This window comes from Macaca mulatta, chromosome 7 (genome assembly GCF_049350105.2).
Source record: "Macaca mulatta isolate MMU2019108-1 chromosome 7, T2T-MMU8v2.0, whole genome shotgun sequence".
NCBI lineage: Eukaryota > Metazoa > Chordata > Mammalia > Primates > Cercopithecidae > Macaca > Macaca mulatta.
The window spans coordinates 120,365,743-120,383,336 of NC_133412.1; the positions used below are offsets into that span (position 1 = coordinate 120,365,743).

The following is a 17,594-nucleotide window of genomic DNA, read 5'->3' on the forward strand; positions in this document are numbered from 1 at the left end:
ATATACATATATATATATACACATGTTTTAAAGATAATTTACCAGTCAAGAGGTGATACCCCTTTTCATCCAAATATGAGTAGGGAAACAACCAAAACAACTTCTAGACCCTCCCAAGCACTGTGTCAATTGATCAGGGTGCATGACAATAAATAAATAAATAAGTCACTTTATCTTTTATAAAATTCTATGCACTGTCTCAATAAATTTTAAGACACCTAGATTAGGTGTGATACATAATGACACTTCTGTGGCAGGAGACATTTTCATAGCATGCCAAACAAGAAATGGGAGCCAACAAATTAATTAACACTTTCTATGGCTGATAGACAATTATGAGTTCCATCACGACACTATTTCATAGTAGGAAAGTTAAGAAACCACGTTATTGGTAATTCTACAGATGACATTGACTTTACCATGACACCCAGACATTGCCTTTCGGAGCAATTCTAGAAAATTAATTTCTATTCACAAAATGGAATGGGCTCATGGAAACAGTAGGATAACAAAGACTACATATTGCTATCATCCAAAGTAATTATTTAACTTGTTTAAAGTGTATATATTGCCAGGTCATCTGCCAGAAAGTCTAATTCAGCACGTATGGGAGGGAGCCAGAAAACTTACTCCATGGTGTAACTGTTCCACTGTAAGAACATTTTAGAAATTTTTACTTCTATTATACATTATTTCCATCTTTACATCCTGTTTCATTTGGACATTGTGCAAATCAGGTCCATAGACTAATTGCAATTAAAAAGTTGATGTGATTGTGGAGATGTTCCAATGGCATTTTGTCTCTACCAAAAGTACATTTATTAGCCAATTATTTGACATTAATTGTAAGAATAATTTCTAAACTAAAGTAAGACTTTTATAAACATATTGCCTTACAGAGAAGATTAACCAAACATATTACAATATTTATAATTTTCTCCTGTCAATAAGGTACACATTTTCCTTGACATTTTGCAAACCAACAGTTTAAAATACGGTAATTTTACATACATCACTTAGAGATTCAAAACAGTAAGAATCACTAGGAGCAACTGACTTTCACATTGATTATAGCAATGGTAACTAATATTCCTCTTTCACTATTAAAAGAGCACTGAAATATCTGGCATGTAATTATTTGTAGTTTACAGACCTATTTGCATGAGGATGTTCTAAGCTTAATTTATGCCCTGTGTACTTTGAAAGCTACCTCAATAATTTCACCTATCTGAAATTCATAAACTCTTCCAACTATGAGCACCACCAGATGGAAAAATTTCTGAAATAACCCAGTTTGAACGTGTAAAGCATGAGGCATATGACATGTCTGATTACAGTTACTGAAGAGTTGAACGGATACTAGCTTATGTTTTTAAACTCAATTACTTACCATAATTCTAATACTTATTTTGTAGTGAACATCAATCAACATTTTTGTGAGATAATTTATAAAGGTGAATAATAGGTTTTTATGTTTGCCCAGTCTAGATACATATTAGCTGAAAAATAAAAAATGCAACATAAAGCTGAAAGGTTAAATAAAATATCTCTAGTTATAGCACTACTGTGCCCTCCATAGAACAGGTATTCAACGACTGTTTTCTGAGCCTTTTTTTTTTTTTTAATAATCACAGAAATAAAGTCATCCAATTACTTTAAAAGATTTCAGAAATTCTACCACTTTTCCCGGTAATCTTCCCCTTTTAGCTTTAAGGTATGAAGTCCTTATTTATTCCTAACAAAACACTCTGGCTGAGATTTAAGTTCATTTTCTCCATCTCTACGAAAACTAAGAAGAGCTGTCAGTCTCCTATTTAGAATAACTTTTCAAACATTGGAGTCAATCTAGTCCCCATTCCTTATGAGCTGTGGGACCTTGGAAAATGATAAAAATCACATCTACAAGATAAATATATTAAATATAATTTTATTGGTTATCTTTGTCTTTAAAGAATTTTTGTGTATGTCAATTTAGTTCATTCTCAAAACAATCCAATGAGGATGTTTCATTACTGCAGGACAGTTCATTATGTGTCAGATGATAGAAAAAGACATGACAAGAAAAATCTGTTTATGTTCCTATAGTTATAAAAATAAACTGAGATAAAAAACACTAAAGACTTTAAAAATTATAAGGCACTGCTAAAGTGCAAGGTGGTAACTTAAGTAATAATATATCTCAGTGTTTTTTTCTTCCTCATTCCAGAGTAATGCTTTTATTCATCCCATAGGTCATACTTTCATTTTATTTTTTCCTCTGTGGATCATATATATTTCAAGAAAAATATCAAAGAAGCTAAGAAAAACAAAATTAGTTATAAGGCACAATGCATTTCATGCCAAGAAGAATAACATAATTACAACCAGTTCTTACGTGTTAACCTGTTTATTCTTGTTTCTCAATATCCAATTTCCCCTTTTTTAAGTCAGATGATATTAACTTTTTTAAGTCCCAAGTCCACTAAGATTTTATATTTCTATTTTTTTTCTGCAACATAATTTCCATCAACTTTTTTTTGGGGGGGAAACAGACTCTCGCTCTGTTGCCCAGGCTGGAGTGCAGTGGCACTATCTTGGCTCACTGCAACCTCCACCTCCCAGGTTCATGCCATTCTCCTGCCTCAGCCTCCTGAGTAGCTGGGACTACAGGCGCCCGCCACCACGCCCAGCTAATTTTTTTGTATTTTTAGTAGAGACGGAGTTTCACCGTGTTAGCTAGGGTAGTCTCGATCTCCTGACCTCGTGATCTGCCCACCTCGGCCTCCCAAAGTGCTGGGATTACAGGTGTGAGCCACCACGCCCTGCCTCCGTCAACAATTTCCTACGATTATTGACAAAGTTTAATTTTCTCTCATTGTTCTTGTACTTTAATGACTTTTAACTGATATGAAATAGAGCATTCTCTAGTTTAAGACAATTTAAATCTTAGCCAAAATCAGTGTTCCTATCATTGCTGAACCATAGGAGGGTCCCAATACGTTTGATGAATAGAAAAATTAATGTATAAATGAATGAACATTTCAAAATCTTGGCAGCTCGATGGAACATATGTTGATGAACCAATGCCGTAGCTGACTTTTTAAAATATATTTTACAATAAAGTCCTAAGTTTCATCTTTTTACCAACTAAGTTGGTTGGATTTGCTGACCAGCTCTTTGTTAGAAGAACTAGTAAAGTGTGTTCCACATGCTTTATATGTATCCACTCTAATTCTTTCTACAACTTCATGAATTTATGAGGAAATCAGGCAAAGAAGAGTTAGGTGACTTGCTCGACAAGGTGCAAAAGCTAGTAAGTGGCACAAGCAGAGTCTAGACCCAGACACAAAAAAGCCCATACTTTTAGAGATTTTTGTTAATGGGAAAAGGGTCTTTAAAAATCTTTAGTTTAATACAGTTACTTAAAAGTAAAAATTTATATTAATTGACACAAAAAGTTGGAGTTTCTCAAGACCAGTTCAAATTTTAATTTATTAAGGTGATTGTTTAAGCACAATCATACAAAATATGTTTTACTCATATACTCTCTCTTTGCTCTTTCATTCATCAATTTATTTTTAAGATGTTTACCATTATTCTGGGGTCTATATTATTGAACAAAGGCTAACTTAAGTTTCAATCCTATTAAGGCTTTAACTTTTATTTTTTTTTTTTTGAGACGGAGTTTTGCTGGTGTTGTCCAGGCTGGAGTGCAATGATGCGATCTTGGCTCACCGCAACCTCCGCCTCCCTGGTTCAAGCGATTCTCCTGGCTCAACCTCATGAGTAGCTGGGATTACAGGCACCCACCACCACGCCCAGCTAATTTTTGTATTTTTAGTAGAGACAGGGTCTCGCCATGTTGGCCAGGCTGGTCTTGAACTCCTGACCTCGGGTGATCCACCCGCCTCGGCCTCCCAAAGTGCTGGGGATTACAGGAGTGAGCTACCGTGCCCAGTCATTTTCTACAAAAATACTGTTTTAAAAACATCTATCTGAAATTACCTATTAGTTTTCTTGATTTGACACAAAGCAAAAGAAAGATTATTTTACTTAACTCTGAAAGCACAAAACTCATTTAGCAACTTCAATCATGAATTTTTATATGAAGCATCTAGTATTTCTCAAGAATATTTTTGAACAGGATATACGCTCATTAGTGACATTTTAGAATGCAATACTTTAAAGAGCTATAATATTGTATGTTTACATGTAAACATATTACATGGAGTATATTACAATGACATTTTACTGTGTCCATGTATGAAGCTTTTCAGATATCCCAGGATTTTCTGGGAATAAAGGTGCTTATTCCTACATACACCATAGAAATAATTTGGTCTTTAAAAAGTTAAAGAGAGTTTTTAAACATTAGTTGTAGATAAGATACATGTAACATATGGAGATAATTCCATACCTGTTTTATTGGACAGTCTAAATGACACCATCTTATCAGGAATATTACATACGTTCCTCACTGAAGCAATGCAGCTATAATTAGCATAGTCCTGAGGTCGAAGATTCTTTAGTTTTAAGATCTTTGTTTCACCCTGAAAATGTAAAAAAAAAAAAAAAAAAGCATTAGAAAAAGCCAACACAACCAGAATGAATGAAACATCACATTACATTGTATTAAATCATATTATTATGAGAATATGACAAGCTGTCTTTTTTTAAGGGGCATGCCCTAACTTTAAAATAAGTTATAAATGAACTAACTTTAAAATAACACTGCATTTTAAAATAATACTGTAATATTAAGTATGCCTGGAGATAAAAACTAACAGACTACAATGAAAATTCATAACATTTTCTTTGCAAACTAGTTTCCCCAGGGGAAAAGTCTATTTCTGGTGGTAGTTACACAAATTATTATACAAGGATCAGAACAGTGTACTTAATAATGGAGTGCATTCAACAAACACTGCAAGCTATTCAGACATTGACGTGAGAAGACAAAGAAAAGAATCTGAAGAAGAGCCAACAAATGAAACACAGTTGTTAGAACAAAGTTAATTAAGTAAATCTAATGATAGATAATTAAATTTATAAACATAAATATTTTGTATATGAAGCAATGACAGGTGACAGATCTAAAACTGAAGGAAAGAAGCATTCATGAGTGTTTCTATATTATTATTGTTCTTGTTATTTCATGTTCAAGAGTTTAAGGGCTAACCCTCCAGGTAAATCTGCACAACTGTAGATAGATGCAAATCAAGCAAGTGGCCAGAAGTATCTAACAAACTCTTGATGAGCCAAGAAAAACTTTGTAAAAACATTGGATTGAAATTGCTGAAGGGAAAAAAAGAACATACAACAAAATTTAGTCTCCTGCCCAATTCAAATTAGGTCCCCTGGACTTTCTTTGCCTTCTAAAGTTATTAATGCATTATCTCAAAACAGTTCTTCTTGTAAATAACTTACTTATTTTGATGGCAAAATAGTGTCCCAGTGATTTTATAGTATTAGGGATACTATAAAAATTCAAAATGTTAATTTTTTTCCAGATAATGTGTGTATGGAACAATGTGTTTCATCACTTTACCTGGGTAACATGTGTCGAGTTCTAAAACTTGTAATACTTTCATATGTTACTGAGGAGGACTGGAATACTTAGTGACTTACTACATAAAAACACTGCTGTTCATTTGCAAGAAAGCTTACCCAGACATAGGCACACAGTTTTGCAAATGTGTCAAATGAATCTCTATTCTAATGTGCATGGAATTATGGTCATAAGTATTTTCATTCACTGTTCAAATTCAGTCTTAAATCAGTCACTCCTTTAGCATTTCCCTCAGTGGTATAAAAAAAAAAAATACCTTTCAATTTTTGTTTAGAGGAAACACTGAATTTTTAACATACGATAAAAATAAATGTATCCCGTACAAATATACACAGAAGTCTATGCGTTTCTAGAGTTTATATAAAAAACTATTATCTTGCGTTACAGAATTCCCATACATGATATAAAATGCCTAGAAAATGTGCTTAGCTAGAAAGAATAGTTGAAAGAAAATGATATGCTAGAATGAGTCAACTCAGATAATTTTTGAATAAAGTGATACATCTTACCTCTCCTACCTTTGTCATACTTATTGCTCAGATTTCCTTGCTTTTATTTCTCCTCTCTATATGACTAGTGTTATTCCTTGGAATTCTACTTGTTCCATAGTTAACCTCACTTTATAATATTTCATTAGGTGGCATTATCCTTGCTGATGAATTTCTACTACAAGCTCTATTTCTTGCCCCACTCCAAAGTCTGAGCCCCCATTCCAGAATTCTCCCTGAAGTTTCAGATACACATAACAAATGTTTGTCAATATGTCCATTCTGATGCTTCAGACACATCTAAACTCAACATATCCTAAATTGAACTTCAAATCTGTTCCTTTAAACCTACTCCTATTTCTGTAAAAATTGTAATTTACACCTCAGCAGTTTAGACCTTATCAGTTATAAGTACTTTACCTTTCTTTGGAATATCCACTGCATCTTATACTATGACATATATTTGTAACTCACTATTTAGTGTTTGCTTATGAGTTATCATTTGATGTGTTGAGTTGTGCTCTTTAACTGAATCGTAAGCCCCCTAGGGGCAGAGGTATCCTGTATGTCCCACAACAGCTAAAAGAAAGCATTTCCTATCCATAGCTTAATAAATATTTGGATTAACAAGACATACTTAAATTTTGGTCTTTCTGACAGGAAGACCATTTAACCCAGCCATACTATTATTACTGGGTATATACCTAAAGGAATATAAATCATTCTATTACACAGATACATGCACACACATGTTTATTGCAACACTATTCACAATAGTAAAGACGTGGAATCAACCTAAATGTCCATCATGTTAGACACTGGATAAAGAAAATGTGGTACACATACACCATGGAATACTATGCAGCCACAAACACACAAAAATGAAATCATGTCCTTTGCAGGAACATGGACGGAGCTGGAGAACATTATCCTTAGCAAACTAATGCAGTTAAAGAAAACCAAATACCACATGTTCTCACTTATAAGTGGGAGCTAAATGATGAGAACACACAGACACATAAGGGGGAAATCATACACACTGGGGCCTATTGGAGGGTAGATGCTAGAAGCAGGGAAAGGATCAGGAAAAATAACTAATAGATACTAGGCTTAATACCTGGGTGATGAAATAACCTGTACAACAAACCCCTATGAACACGTTTACCTCCCAAGTAGCTGGGATTACAGGCGTGCGCCATCATGCCCGGCTAATTTTTGTATTTTTAGTAGAGACGGGGTTTCACCATGTTGGCCAGGCTGGTCTTGAACTCCTGACCTCAAGTGACCCGTCTGCCTCGGCCTCCCAAAGTGCTGGGATTACAGGCATGAGCCTCTGTATCCGGCCCACAATGATTTTACAATAATAAAAGATAGAAAACATAAAATCTATCTATACAAATTAGACATCTTCATTCTTCCTCATTAAACAACTCTGCCCTTAGCTTATGTCTGCTGTACTTCTTATATTATCCTCATTACTTTATAATTTTTTGCCCCTTTTACAAATGTTGTCATACTAATAATCAGCTGGAAACTGTCTGATTTTTTCACTGTAATGTTTCTATATTTAAATATTTTTACTTGAACTACTAAAACCTGTACATGGCCAAACTGTCTCCATGTTCCCTGTAAAACATAAAAATCATATCAAGGAAACTCAATGATTTTAAATGTTATCTTGCCATGGCATGTCCTATCTCACAGTTTAAGAAATAGTCAGTTGTTTACTTTAAATTAACTAAAAACAAGGAGGGGATGAACTCCTCTAATGTTCTGTTTCTTGATCTTCAAGCTACTACAAGGGGTGTGATCTCTCTAAAAACTCATCAAGCTGTACACTTATGTTTCATGTGCTTTTCTACACATACATTTCGATAAAAGTTTATGTAAAATTAACTATAGCCTTATTTCAACAAACAGACAATCATTTAGTGTATACTCTGTGCCAATTACCTTTTGAACGCTGGGAACACAGCGGAAAGAACATGGAGCATATGTGTGAAACAATAAATGTCTACACAAATACAGAGGATGATTTAAAAGAGTATTAAATACTACGAAATAAATCAAACAAGAGAATAGATAGAAATGAAGATGTAGTAAGCTACTTTAGATGGAACAGACTGGAAAGCAGCTCTCATTAGGTCTTACTTGAGTTGAAAGTTGAAGGGCTAGAAATACACTGGAGAGATGAGTGATACAGAATGACACTGGGACCCACAACCGTGGAGACCCTGACACAGCAGTAACGTTGGCATGTTGGAAAGCTAGAAAGAAAATTAATGTGACTGGAGTGCAGCACAATAAAGAACATAAAATGAGGTAAGATTTCAAAGCTTGGAAAAGGTCATATTAGATGGGCTATGATTGCAGATTTGTATTTATTCTAAAGTTACTTATTCTGTGTTTAATGCTACTAGTCTCTTCCTTCTAATTTTTTTCACCAAGGATTGCTTTCTCCTCTTGGAAAATACTTTAAACTTGATTTCCACCATCCCTAATTCTCCATTTCACCAAGCAACTCTACTCTCCAGTCCTTTTGAAAATTATCTGACAGCCATTATTTCAAGAAAGAGTTTTCTCTTTCTTTCTTTCTCTCTTTCTCTCTTTCTCTCTTTCTCTCTCTCTCTCTCTCTCTCTCTCTCTCTCTCTCTCTCTTTCTCTCTTTCTCTCTTTCTCTCTTTCTCTCTTTCTCTCTTTCTCTCTTTCTCTCTTTCTCTCTTTCTCTCTTTCTTTCTTTCTTTCTTTCTTTTTTGACATAGTTTAGCTCTGTCACCCAGGAGTGCAGTGGTGTGACCTCGGCTCGCTGAAACTCCGCCTCCACGTTCAAGCAATTCTCATGCTTCAGCATCACAAGTAACTGGGATTATAGGCGCGTGACATCACACTGGGCTAATTTTTATATTTTTAGTAGAGATGGGGTTTCACCATATTGACCAGGCTGGTCTGTAACTCCTGGCCTCAAGTGATCTGCCTGCCTTGGCCTCCCAAAGTGTTGGGATTACAGGCATAAGCCGCTGCACCAGCCTCAATATGAAGAGATTTCAACCTAAAAGTTCTTACTTCTGATCCATCCTCTAAAAGTGTATTCTTCCTATGGGTATTCTCCTTTACTTTTTGAGTTAATGCTTTTTGTCTATTTATATCAATCACATTTGAGTATATATTTATATATGTTTTTATTGTTTATATTATGTCTATGTATTGATCCTGCCTTTTCATTTAATGAGATCACTTCAAATTCTCTTCCCTACCATTTGGGCAGTGTTTTGCATGTTGTCAACTCAGAAAAGATTGCTGACTAGAAAGGAATAGAGCCAGCTCATCATATTGCACATAGTAAGTTTTTAGTAAGTTTCCTGAACCATGTTGACTCTAATGGTAGTAATGGAAATTTAAAAAATCTTTACATTAGGGTAGCCTGCAAGATAGATTTATGAAGCTGCATTTGGGGCCATCCATAGGAGAGCTGAACAGTCAATTATGGAAAAGAGAATGTAAAAGAAAGGTAAGCCCCAAGGAAATATATACAATAATCAAGTACAGAGAACCAATATCAATGCAGCTCTGGCCATTAAAATGCAGAGGTGGTTTTTGTAAAGGATGCATTCTTAAAATATTTTGTACACCTGAATTTTTGTGATCAGGGACACTGCTAGTATTTATGTTATCTAAAGGTAAAAAATAAGAATTTGGTGGTAATATTGAGATTACAAAAGAGAATTTGTGCTACTGTTTGAGATGATTTCTATTCTTTAAAGACCTACAAGTATAGCCCTATAAATACAATGGTATGCATATGTATATCCTAGTTAATTCTTATTCAGAACACAGCAGCAAAATGGACACATGAGAAGGTGCTGTAGTTTAGATGTTTGTCCTTAATCCTCATGTTGAAATTTAATCCCAATGTTGGAAGTAGCGCCTAATGAAAGATATCTGGGTCATGGGGGTAGATGCCTCATGAATAGATTAATCTACTGAGGGGGGCTGTGAATGAGTTCTAACTCTATTAGTTTCCTTGAGAGCTGGTTGTTAAAAATAAATCTGGAACATCCCCCCTCTCTCTCTTGCTTCCTCTCTCATCATGTGATCTCTGCACATACCAGCTCCCCTTTGCCTTTTGCCATGAGTGAAAGCAGCATGAAGCCCTCACCAGATGCAGATGCCATATCATGCTTCCTGTACAGTCTGCAAAACTGAGAACCAAATAAATATCTTTTCTTTATACATTATCTAATCTCAGGCGTTCCTTTATGGCAACACAAAACGGACTGAGAAGAATAGACAAAAAAAGAAAGAAAAGCCTCTAGATGCATGATTTCCCAGTGGTTCAGCTATCATGGGATTGGAGAGTTGTTCTGGGTCAGCTAAAATGATTACTTCTTGCAGTCAGAAAACAAGATACCAAGATATGTGAAACTAGAGGAGCCAGGTAACATGGTCTGTAAGTCAATATATAAGATTAATGTATATACCATGTCAATGGGTAGAGTGGGTAATTCAGATGAAGTCTGTTAATGGAATATTTTTTAAAATAACAGAATTATGGAAAACTTTGAGGCTTACCTTCTTAATTCATGACAGTCAGGATATAATAAAAATATTTTAAAACAACACAGCAGAATGTATAAGAAAGCAGAGAATATATGCACACACAGATTAATGTTATCAAATGGCATATATGTGTACATGTGGTAATGAGTATCATTTAGACTTTACTATTTATAACTACTTTATCACATAACATTAATTGCATTTTGTTATCATTTGAGTTTGATATTTTGGGTGTTGGGAGGCTTTTTGTATGTGAATTTTCATGATTTGTAAAAAGGAATTTTGAGTTGATTATTGTCTAATTGTATAATTAGTCTAATTAGACTAATTACAACTAATTATGTAATTGATGTAAACATGTTCAGTCTTGCAATTAGATGGTGTAATTACAATACACAAGATGATGTCATGAACATCTTTACAAAGTTCTAGACAAATGGAAAGTGAATTTTCAATTTGTAAGATTTAAGTAATTGTTTAACATTTCTTAAACAATTACAAAATTATCTGCAATATATATATTTAACTTTTGACATTACTTTTTAACAAAAGAAATAAAAGGAAGACATACAATGTATATTAGTTAGTGGCCCTTACCAATGCTGACATTGCTCTAGTGAAGGAATACACACAGCCTCAAGCGGTATTTCCATATTACTTATAAAATAAAGCAGAACTTTAAAAAAATTATATTCATTCATTTTGATACTTAGATATCAGTAAAAACTAAAGCCTGTCAAGTTAGATTCATTTTATGAAGCTCTAATGACTAATTTACTACAAACTTATAAATAGAAAATTATATATGCTAGCCTATGTCTTTTAGTAGTAAGTGAGTGGAAGTACAAAAAATATACTTATTCCTCCTAGAAATATTGCATTATGTACTTATGAATTCATACCAGCTTTAGGAACACAGACCAATTTTTTTCTGGAAACATTGTCTATAAAAAGGTATAAACAAGATTTTTGTCACTCAACAGAATTTAGGAATAAATATTCAATTCAAATTACTATAGTTATTAGCATATTATTAATCAGCATACAAAATAGATATATCTCATTATCTTAGAAATTCTATTTATTAAAAACAAGACGTTAGTAAATAACATTATTATTGAAAACATATCTTGAAAAGAAGTTTCATTTTCTAACATTAAAACTTCAGCAGACATCTGAACCCTTCCACCATATATTCCCAATATGCCTCCCCAGCTTCACAGTTCCCTGTCATCCACACATACTAAGTATTGTTCTAACGAACGAGAGACATGGATACTCTTTGGAGACATTGTCTTTCTTCTGCATTTCTTGCAGGTGCTAATGTCTCCACCTTGAATGCTCCCTCCATAGCAGTGTTGTGTATCTCTATTTTGACAATGATTTTTATTTTATATCATAATTATTGATCATCTTAAGTTTTCCTTTATATATCAACAAACATCAGAGGAGGAGCCTTGCCTAGTACCTCTGTATTTCTGGCAAAGGTATGCCCATATCTTGAATATAGTAGATCTTAGTTATTTTAACTGAATCTTATTTACGTCATGAAGCCACAAAGGCCAATGGCTATCAACCTAAGGAGATAAATTTAAAAATTAAAATATTATTGAAGTGCCCCAATATGAACAATGCTAACATAAAAGTTTTTTTCATTATAAAGTACACATGGCAGTATGGGAAACAGTAGTTCAAGAAATCAATAACATCTAAGAAGTATATATGTATATGTTTGTGTAAAGTTATATATACATATATATACACACACATATGTTTTGTCCTTCCCTACATATATATATGTATACATATATATACATATATATATATAGAGAGAGACATAAAAACATTAGCACAATAAGCAAAAGATAAAGTAAACAGAGAAAGAGTAACCCAATATGGAGGTATAAAGAAGGAAGGAATGAGACGTTGTATCAGCTTTTCAGAGACAGCTTCCCTGAGATGATGAGTCTTCAGTGTTAAGAAGGCCTCTGCCATATTATCTAACTAAAGAATACCTAGAAATAAATTTAACCAAGGAGGGGAAAGATTGATACAATGCAAACCATCAAACATTGATGAGAAAAATTGAAGAGGATACAATTAAATTGGAAGATATCACAGGTTAACAGATTGGAAGAATTAACATTGTTAAAATGTCTGTACTATCCAAAGTGATCCACAGATTCAATCCAATCCTGTTAAAATACCAATGAAATTCTTCACAGATATAAGAAAACACAATCCAAAATGTGTATGAAACCACAAAAAATCCCAAACAGCCAAAGCAATTTTGAGCAAAAACAACAAAGTTGGCATCATACTATCTGACTTCAAAATATTCTACAATACTATAGTATCCAAAACAGCATAGTACTGACATAAAAATAGACATATAGGCCAATGGAATGGAATAGACAGCACATAACCAAATCAACACACTTACAGCCAATGAATTTTCAACAAAAGTGCCAAAATCTCACATTAGGGAAAGGAAAATGTGTCTTCAGTAGATAGTGCTGGGAAGCTTGAATATTCACATGCAGAAAGGTAAAGCTACACTTCTATTTCTCCTCATATACAAACAACAACTCAAAATGAATTCAACCCTTAAATGTAAGACCGGAGATAACACAACTACTAGAAGAAAACATAGGGGAAATGCTTCATGACATTGGTCTAGGGACAGGCAACTGAAACAGAAATAGAAAAATAGAATTATATTGAACTAAAAAGCTTGGGCATATGAATGGAAACAATCAACACAGTGAAGAAACAACCTACAGAATGGGAGAAAATATTTGCAGACTATGCATTCAAAGTGATAAGAGGTTAATATCTAGAAAATACACAGAACTTAACAGCAAAAAAAAAAAAATCTTATTTTAAAATGGGCAAAAGATGTAAATAGACATTACTCAAAAGAATATATACAAATGACCAACAGTTATGTGAAAAAATGCTCAAAATCACTGATTACTAAGGACATGCAAAACAAAACCACAGTGAGCTATCACCCCCCCTCCCATTCGAATGGCTATTATCAAAAAGACAAAAAATAACAAATTCTGGTGTGGATGCAGAGTAAGAGGAACACTTATACACTGTTGGCGGGAATGCAAATTAGTACAGCCATTATGGAAAACAGCATAGGGGTTCCTCAAAAAATTAAAAATAGAGCTATAATATGATCCAGCAATCCTACTGTTGGATAAATCCAAAAGAAATTAAAACAGTATGTTGAGGAGATACTTGCACTTCCATATTTATTACAGGACCATTCACAATAGACAAAATAGGTAATAAACCTAAGTGTTCATCAACAGATGAATGGATAAAGAAAATGTGGAATATGTACATAATGGAATACTATTCAGCTATGAAACAACGAATGCAGCTATAAAATAATGAATGTTTATTTTACCTAATATAATGTCCTCCAGATCCGTCCACATTGCTGCAAATGATGGGTCTGTCCCAGAGCCAGCAACATGGATGGATCTGAAGGACATTATGTTAAGTAAAATAATCAAGGTACAGAAAGACAAATACTATATTATTTACTCATGTGTGGAATCTAAAAAAGTTGACCTCCTAGAATTAGAGAGCACAATAATCGTTAGCAGTGGCTAGAGAAAGGGAGGTAGAAGGGAGAATAGAAAGAGATCGGTCAATAGGTGCAAAGTTACACTTTGGAGGAACAGATTCTAGTGTTCCATTGCAGAATAAGTTGACCATTTAACAATATTGTATTGTATATTTCAATACAGCTAGAAGAGAATATTTTGATCATTATCATCATGAAGAAATGATAAATGTATCAGGTAATGGATATGCTAAATACCCTGATTTGATTATGATACAATGTGCAGACATGTATCAAAACATCACACCATACCAGATACATATGGACAGTTATAATGTATCAATTTTTTAAAAGTTTGACTGTGCTTGTTTAGTAAATTTAAAATAAATCCTTAAATATTTTGATAGTATGAAAGATTTTCCAAAATCTGGACAAGACCCATGTGTTCAATTCCAAGTGATTGGACCCATTTGCAGGTTAGAAATAGCCATATAGCTAGGCACGGTGGCTCACACCTGTAATCCCGGCACATTGCAAGGCCAAGGCGGGTGGATTGCTTGAGGTCAGGAGTTTGAGATCAGCCTAGCCAACATGGTAAATCCCATTTCTACTAAATTTACAAACATTAGCCTAGTGTGGTGGTGGACACCTTTAATCCCAGCTACTCAGGAGGCTGAGGCATGAGAAACGCTTAAACCCGGAGGCAGAGATTGCAGTAAGCAGAGATCATGTCACTGCACTCCAGCCCAGGTGACAGAGCGAGGCTCCATCTCAAAAACAAGCAAACAAAAAGAAATAACCATATAGTGAAAAGATGTTTAGAATTACCTTATTTTCTATAAATGTTACCATGTTTGAAAAGATTCTAGAGGAAAAGATGTTTTCTAAATCTTAATAATGTGCATATTTTAAAAATAAATTGACAATAGAAAAATAAAATACGTAATAGATGATCATTTATCTGGATAACATTTTAAACCAAAAAATCATTTTAGTAACAATTGAAGAATGAATTAAAGCATTACAGAAAGTATGGGGGAAAATTCAGTCCTACCCGTTGGCAGAGAACACTTAGTGTCACAGTGGCCTAAATCAAGAGACAATCAGATTAGAACAGGCCTCAGTACTATGTTATGGTGAACTGACTAGCAATGCCATGTGCGATGCTGATTTTCAGAGATTTATATTTTGGCAAGTTAAAACTGTTCTATACCTTTTAAAAAATAAAGAATACATATTTTTATTTACAATCTATTTGCAAAACAGGAATATATATGACATGTGCAGATGTTATATAATCACTGCATTATTCCACAGTTAATGTCTAAATATTGGCAATTATATTAATCTGAAAGAGGTCAGGCCTTAGTTTACCATATAAGGAAATATATTCAATGGTGAAAAATGGGATGCTGGGATATTTACAAAGTCAAAGTAACCTTATGTTATTAGAGTTTAGATATGAAAGCTGTATTAATCTTTAAAACTGTGGAGTAAAATATTTATAATAATTAAAGATTAATTATACATTTTCCTAGTTAGGGATATATACATATCTCAAATGTATGTACAATGTGTCAAATTCCTGCCTATCTTGTGATCTATATAATATCCTTTTTTTTTTTTTTTTTTTTTTGACAGACTCTCACTCTGTTGCCAGGCTGGAGCACAGTGGTGCGAGATCTCGGCTCACTGCAACCTCTGCCTCCCGGGTTCAGGCGATTTTCCTGCCTCAGCCTCCTGAGTAGTTGGGACTACAGGCACATGCCACCATGCCCAGCTAATTTTTGTATTTTTAGTAGAGATGGGGTTTCACCATGTTGTCCAGGATTATCTCTATCTCTTGACCTCGTCTCAGCCTCAGCCTCCCAAAGCGCTGAGATTACAGGCATGAGCCACCACGCCCAGCCAATTTATATAATTTTAAAAATTATTTTTCTTTGTCACAATACTTTTGAACATTCGTCCACATTTTTTTTATTTAAAACTTTTTCCTTGTTAATTTAGGTTTGTGCTTCTTTCTAGTCATCAAAAAACCTTTATAATAACAGCACGCAAATATTCCCACAAATTTCAGTATCTTCCTGAAGACTTATTAATTCCTTACTCTTCGTGTATTACACAATAATATTTCATATTACATTCATTCTATGTAAAATTAATTCAACTTTTATTAAATACATTTGTAATGACTCCTTAAATATTTTCATTTTTAGCACAATTAAAGCTCTATTTCTAAACCAAGTCAAAAGCGAACATGACTAAAGGAAATTAAAGATATATCTCTCCTAAAACCAAAGCCAAATAAATTTCAAACAGGTTTCTTCATGTGTTTAATAGCTATTCACCATTTGCAAATGGGGAAATCAAAATCTCTCCTTTTGAGAAATACTTTCCACAAAACCCAAATCAGCCAGCAAAATGTATAACTATGTATGTTATAGTGAAACATAGGAAAACTTACATATTAAAAAAAATGTTAGGACATATTAAGTTAAAAAATGTTTTCAAGAGTTAACATTTTAAATTTAACCACATAAAAATAAGTTGTCCTTTATATTTAAGTTCTCTAATCTTTAAGGCAAGCACATATTGGTTTTTGAAAGGCCAGAATAGAGAAACTATGTTTTCAAATAGCTATGAATTCATGCTGCCTGAATTAGGAAAGTATCCTAGCAGAGTAGGGTGGAAATACTGTACCTTAATTCATACCTGGGTAAAGAATGGTTCATAAATCTCAACTCCTTTATCAGATCCTTGCAGCAAGACCTCCTGGCCACGTCTCCAGCTATACCGAACAGGAGGATTGGAATTGGCAACACACCGGAGGAACACTGTTCTCTCATAGTAAAATTGTTCTTTAGCTTCACCTATACTTTGATGAACAGTTACTACTGGATCATCCAAATCTAGAAGAAATAAAAACAACCAAATGGCAATGTTATGAGATAGATGACTTTTAAAGAATTGTGCATATACGACCCAACCAAAAATGCACATTCCTCACTGACTGTATTACTTATCACTAGGTACTTTTTTTTCACTCAGCTTATTGAATTCATTTGCAAAGACATTTCCAATGATAAGAAGTAAAGCATATTAGTATCTCTATTTGTTGATATAGTACAAATAATCTTGTATATTTCTAACTTTTTGTCTATAGCCACATAAAACAGGGTTCCATGAGAGAGATAAAAAATTAAAACACTCAAATTCAAGAGCTTAGCCAAAACAATGAACCTCAGTGACCAAAAAATTTAATATCAAGCTGCCTGACTTACTCTTTCTCTTTTTTCTTTTTTTAAAACAGGGTCTTGCTCTGTCAACCAGGCTGAAGTCCTGTGGCACAACTCAGAGCTTACTGCAGCCTCAACCTCCTGAACCCAAGCAATCCCCCTGCTTCAGTCTCCTGAGTAGC

At 33.9% G+C, this 17,594-nt stretch overlaps 1 protein-coding gene across 1 annotated transcript in view; it reads right to left on the reverse strand.

Annotated features, from left to right (window-relative positions):
* Positions 1–17,594, reverse strand: part of MDGA2 (MAM domain containing glycosylphosphatidylinositol anchor 2) — an 832,021-nt gene that overhangs the window by 281,459 nt on the left and 532,968 nt on the right. The window contains exons 4-5 of the mRNA XM_001097544.5: positions 16,889–17,085; positions 4,397–4,529 (exon numbers count right to left, since the gene is read on the reverse strand). Of these exons, the coding sequence (XP_001097544.1) occupies positions 4,397–4,529; positions 16,889–17,085 (330 nt within the window). The remainder of the gene's footprint in view (positions 1–4,396; positions 4,530–16,888; positions 17,086–17,594) is intronic.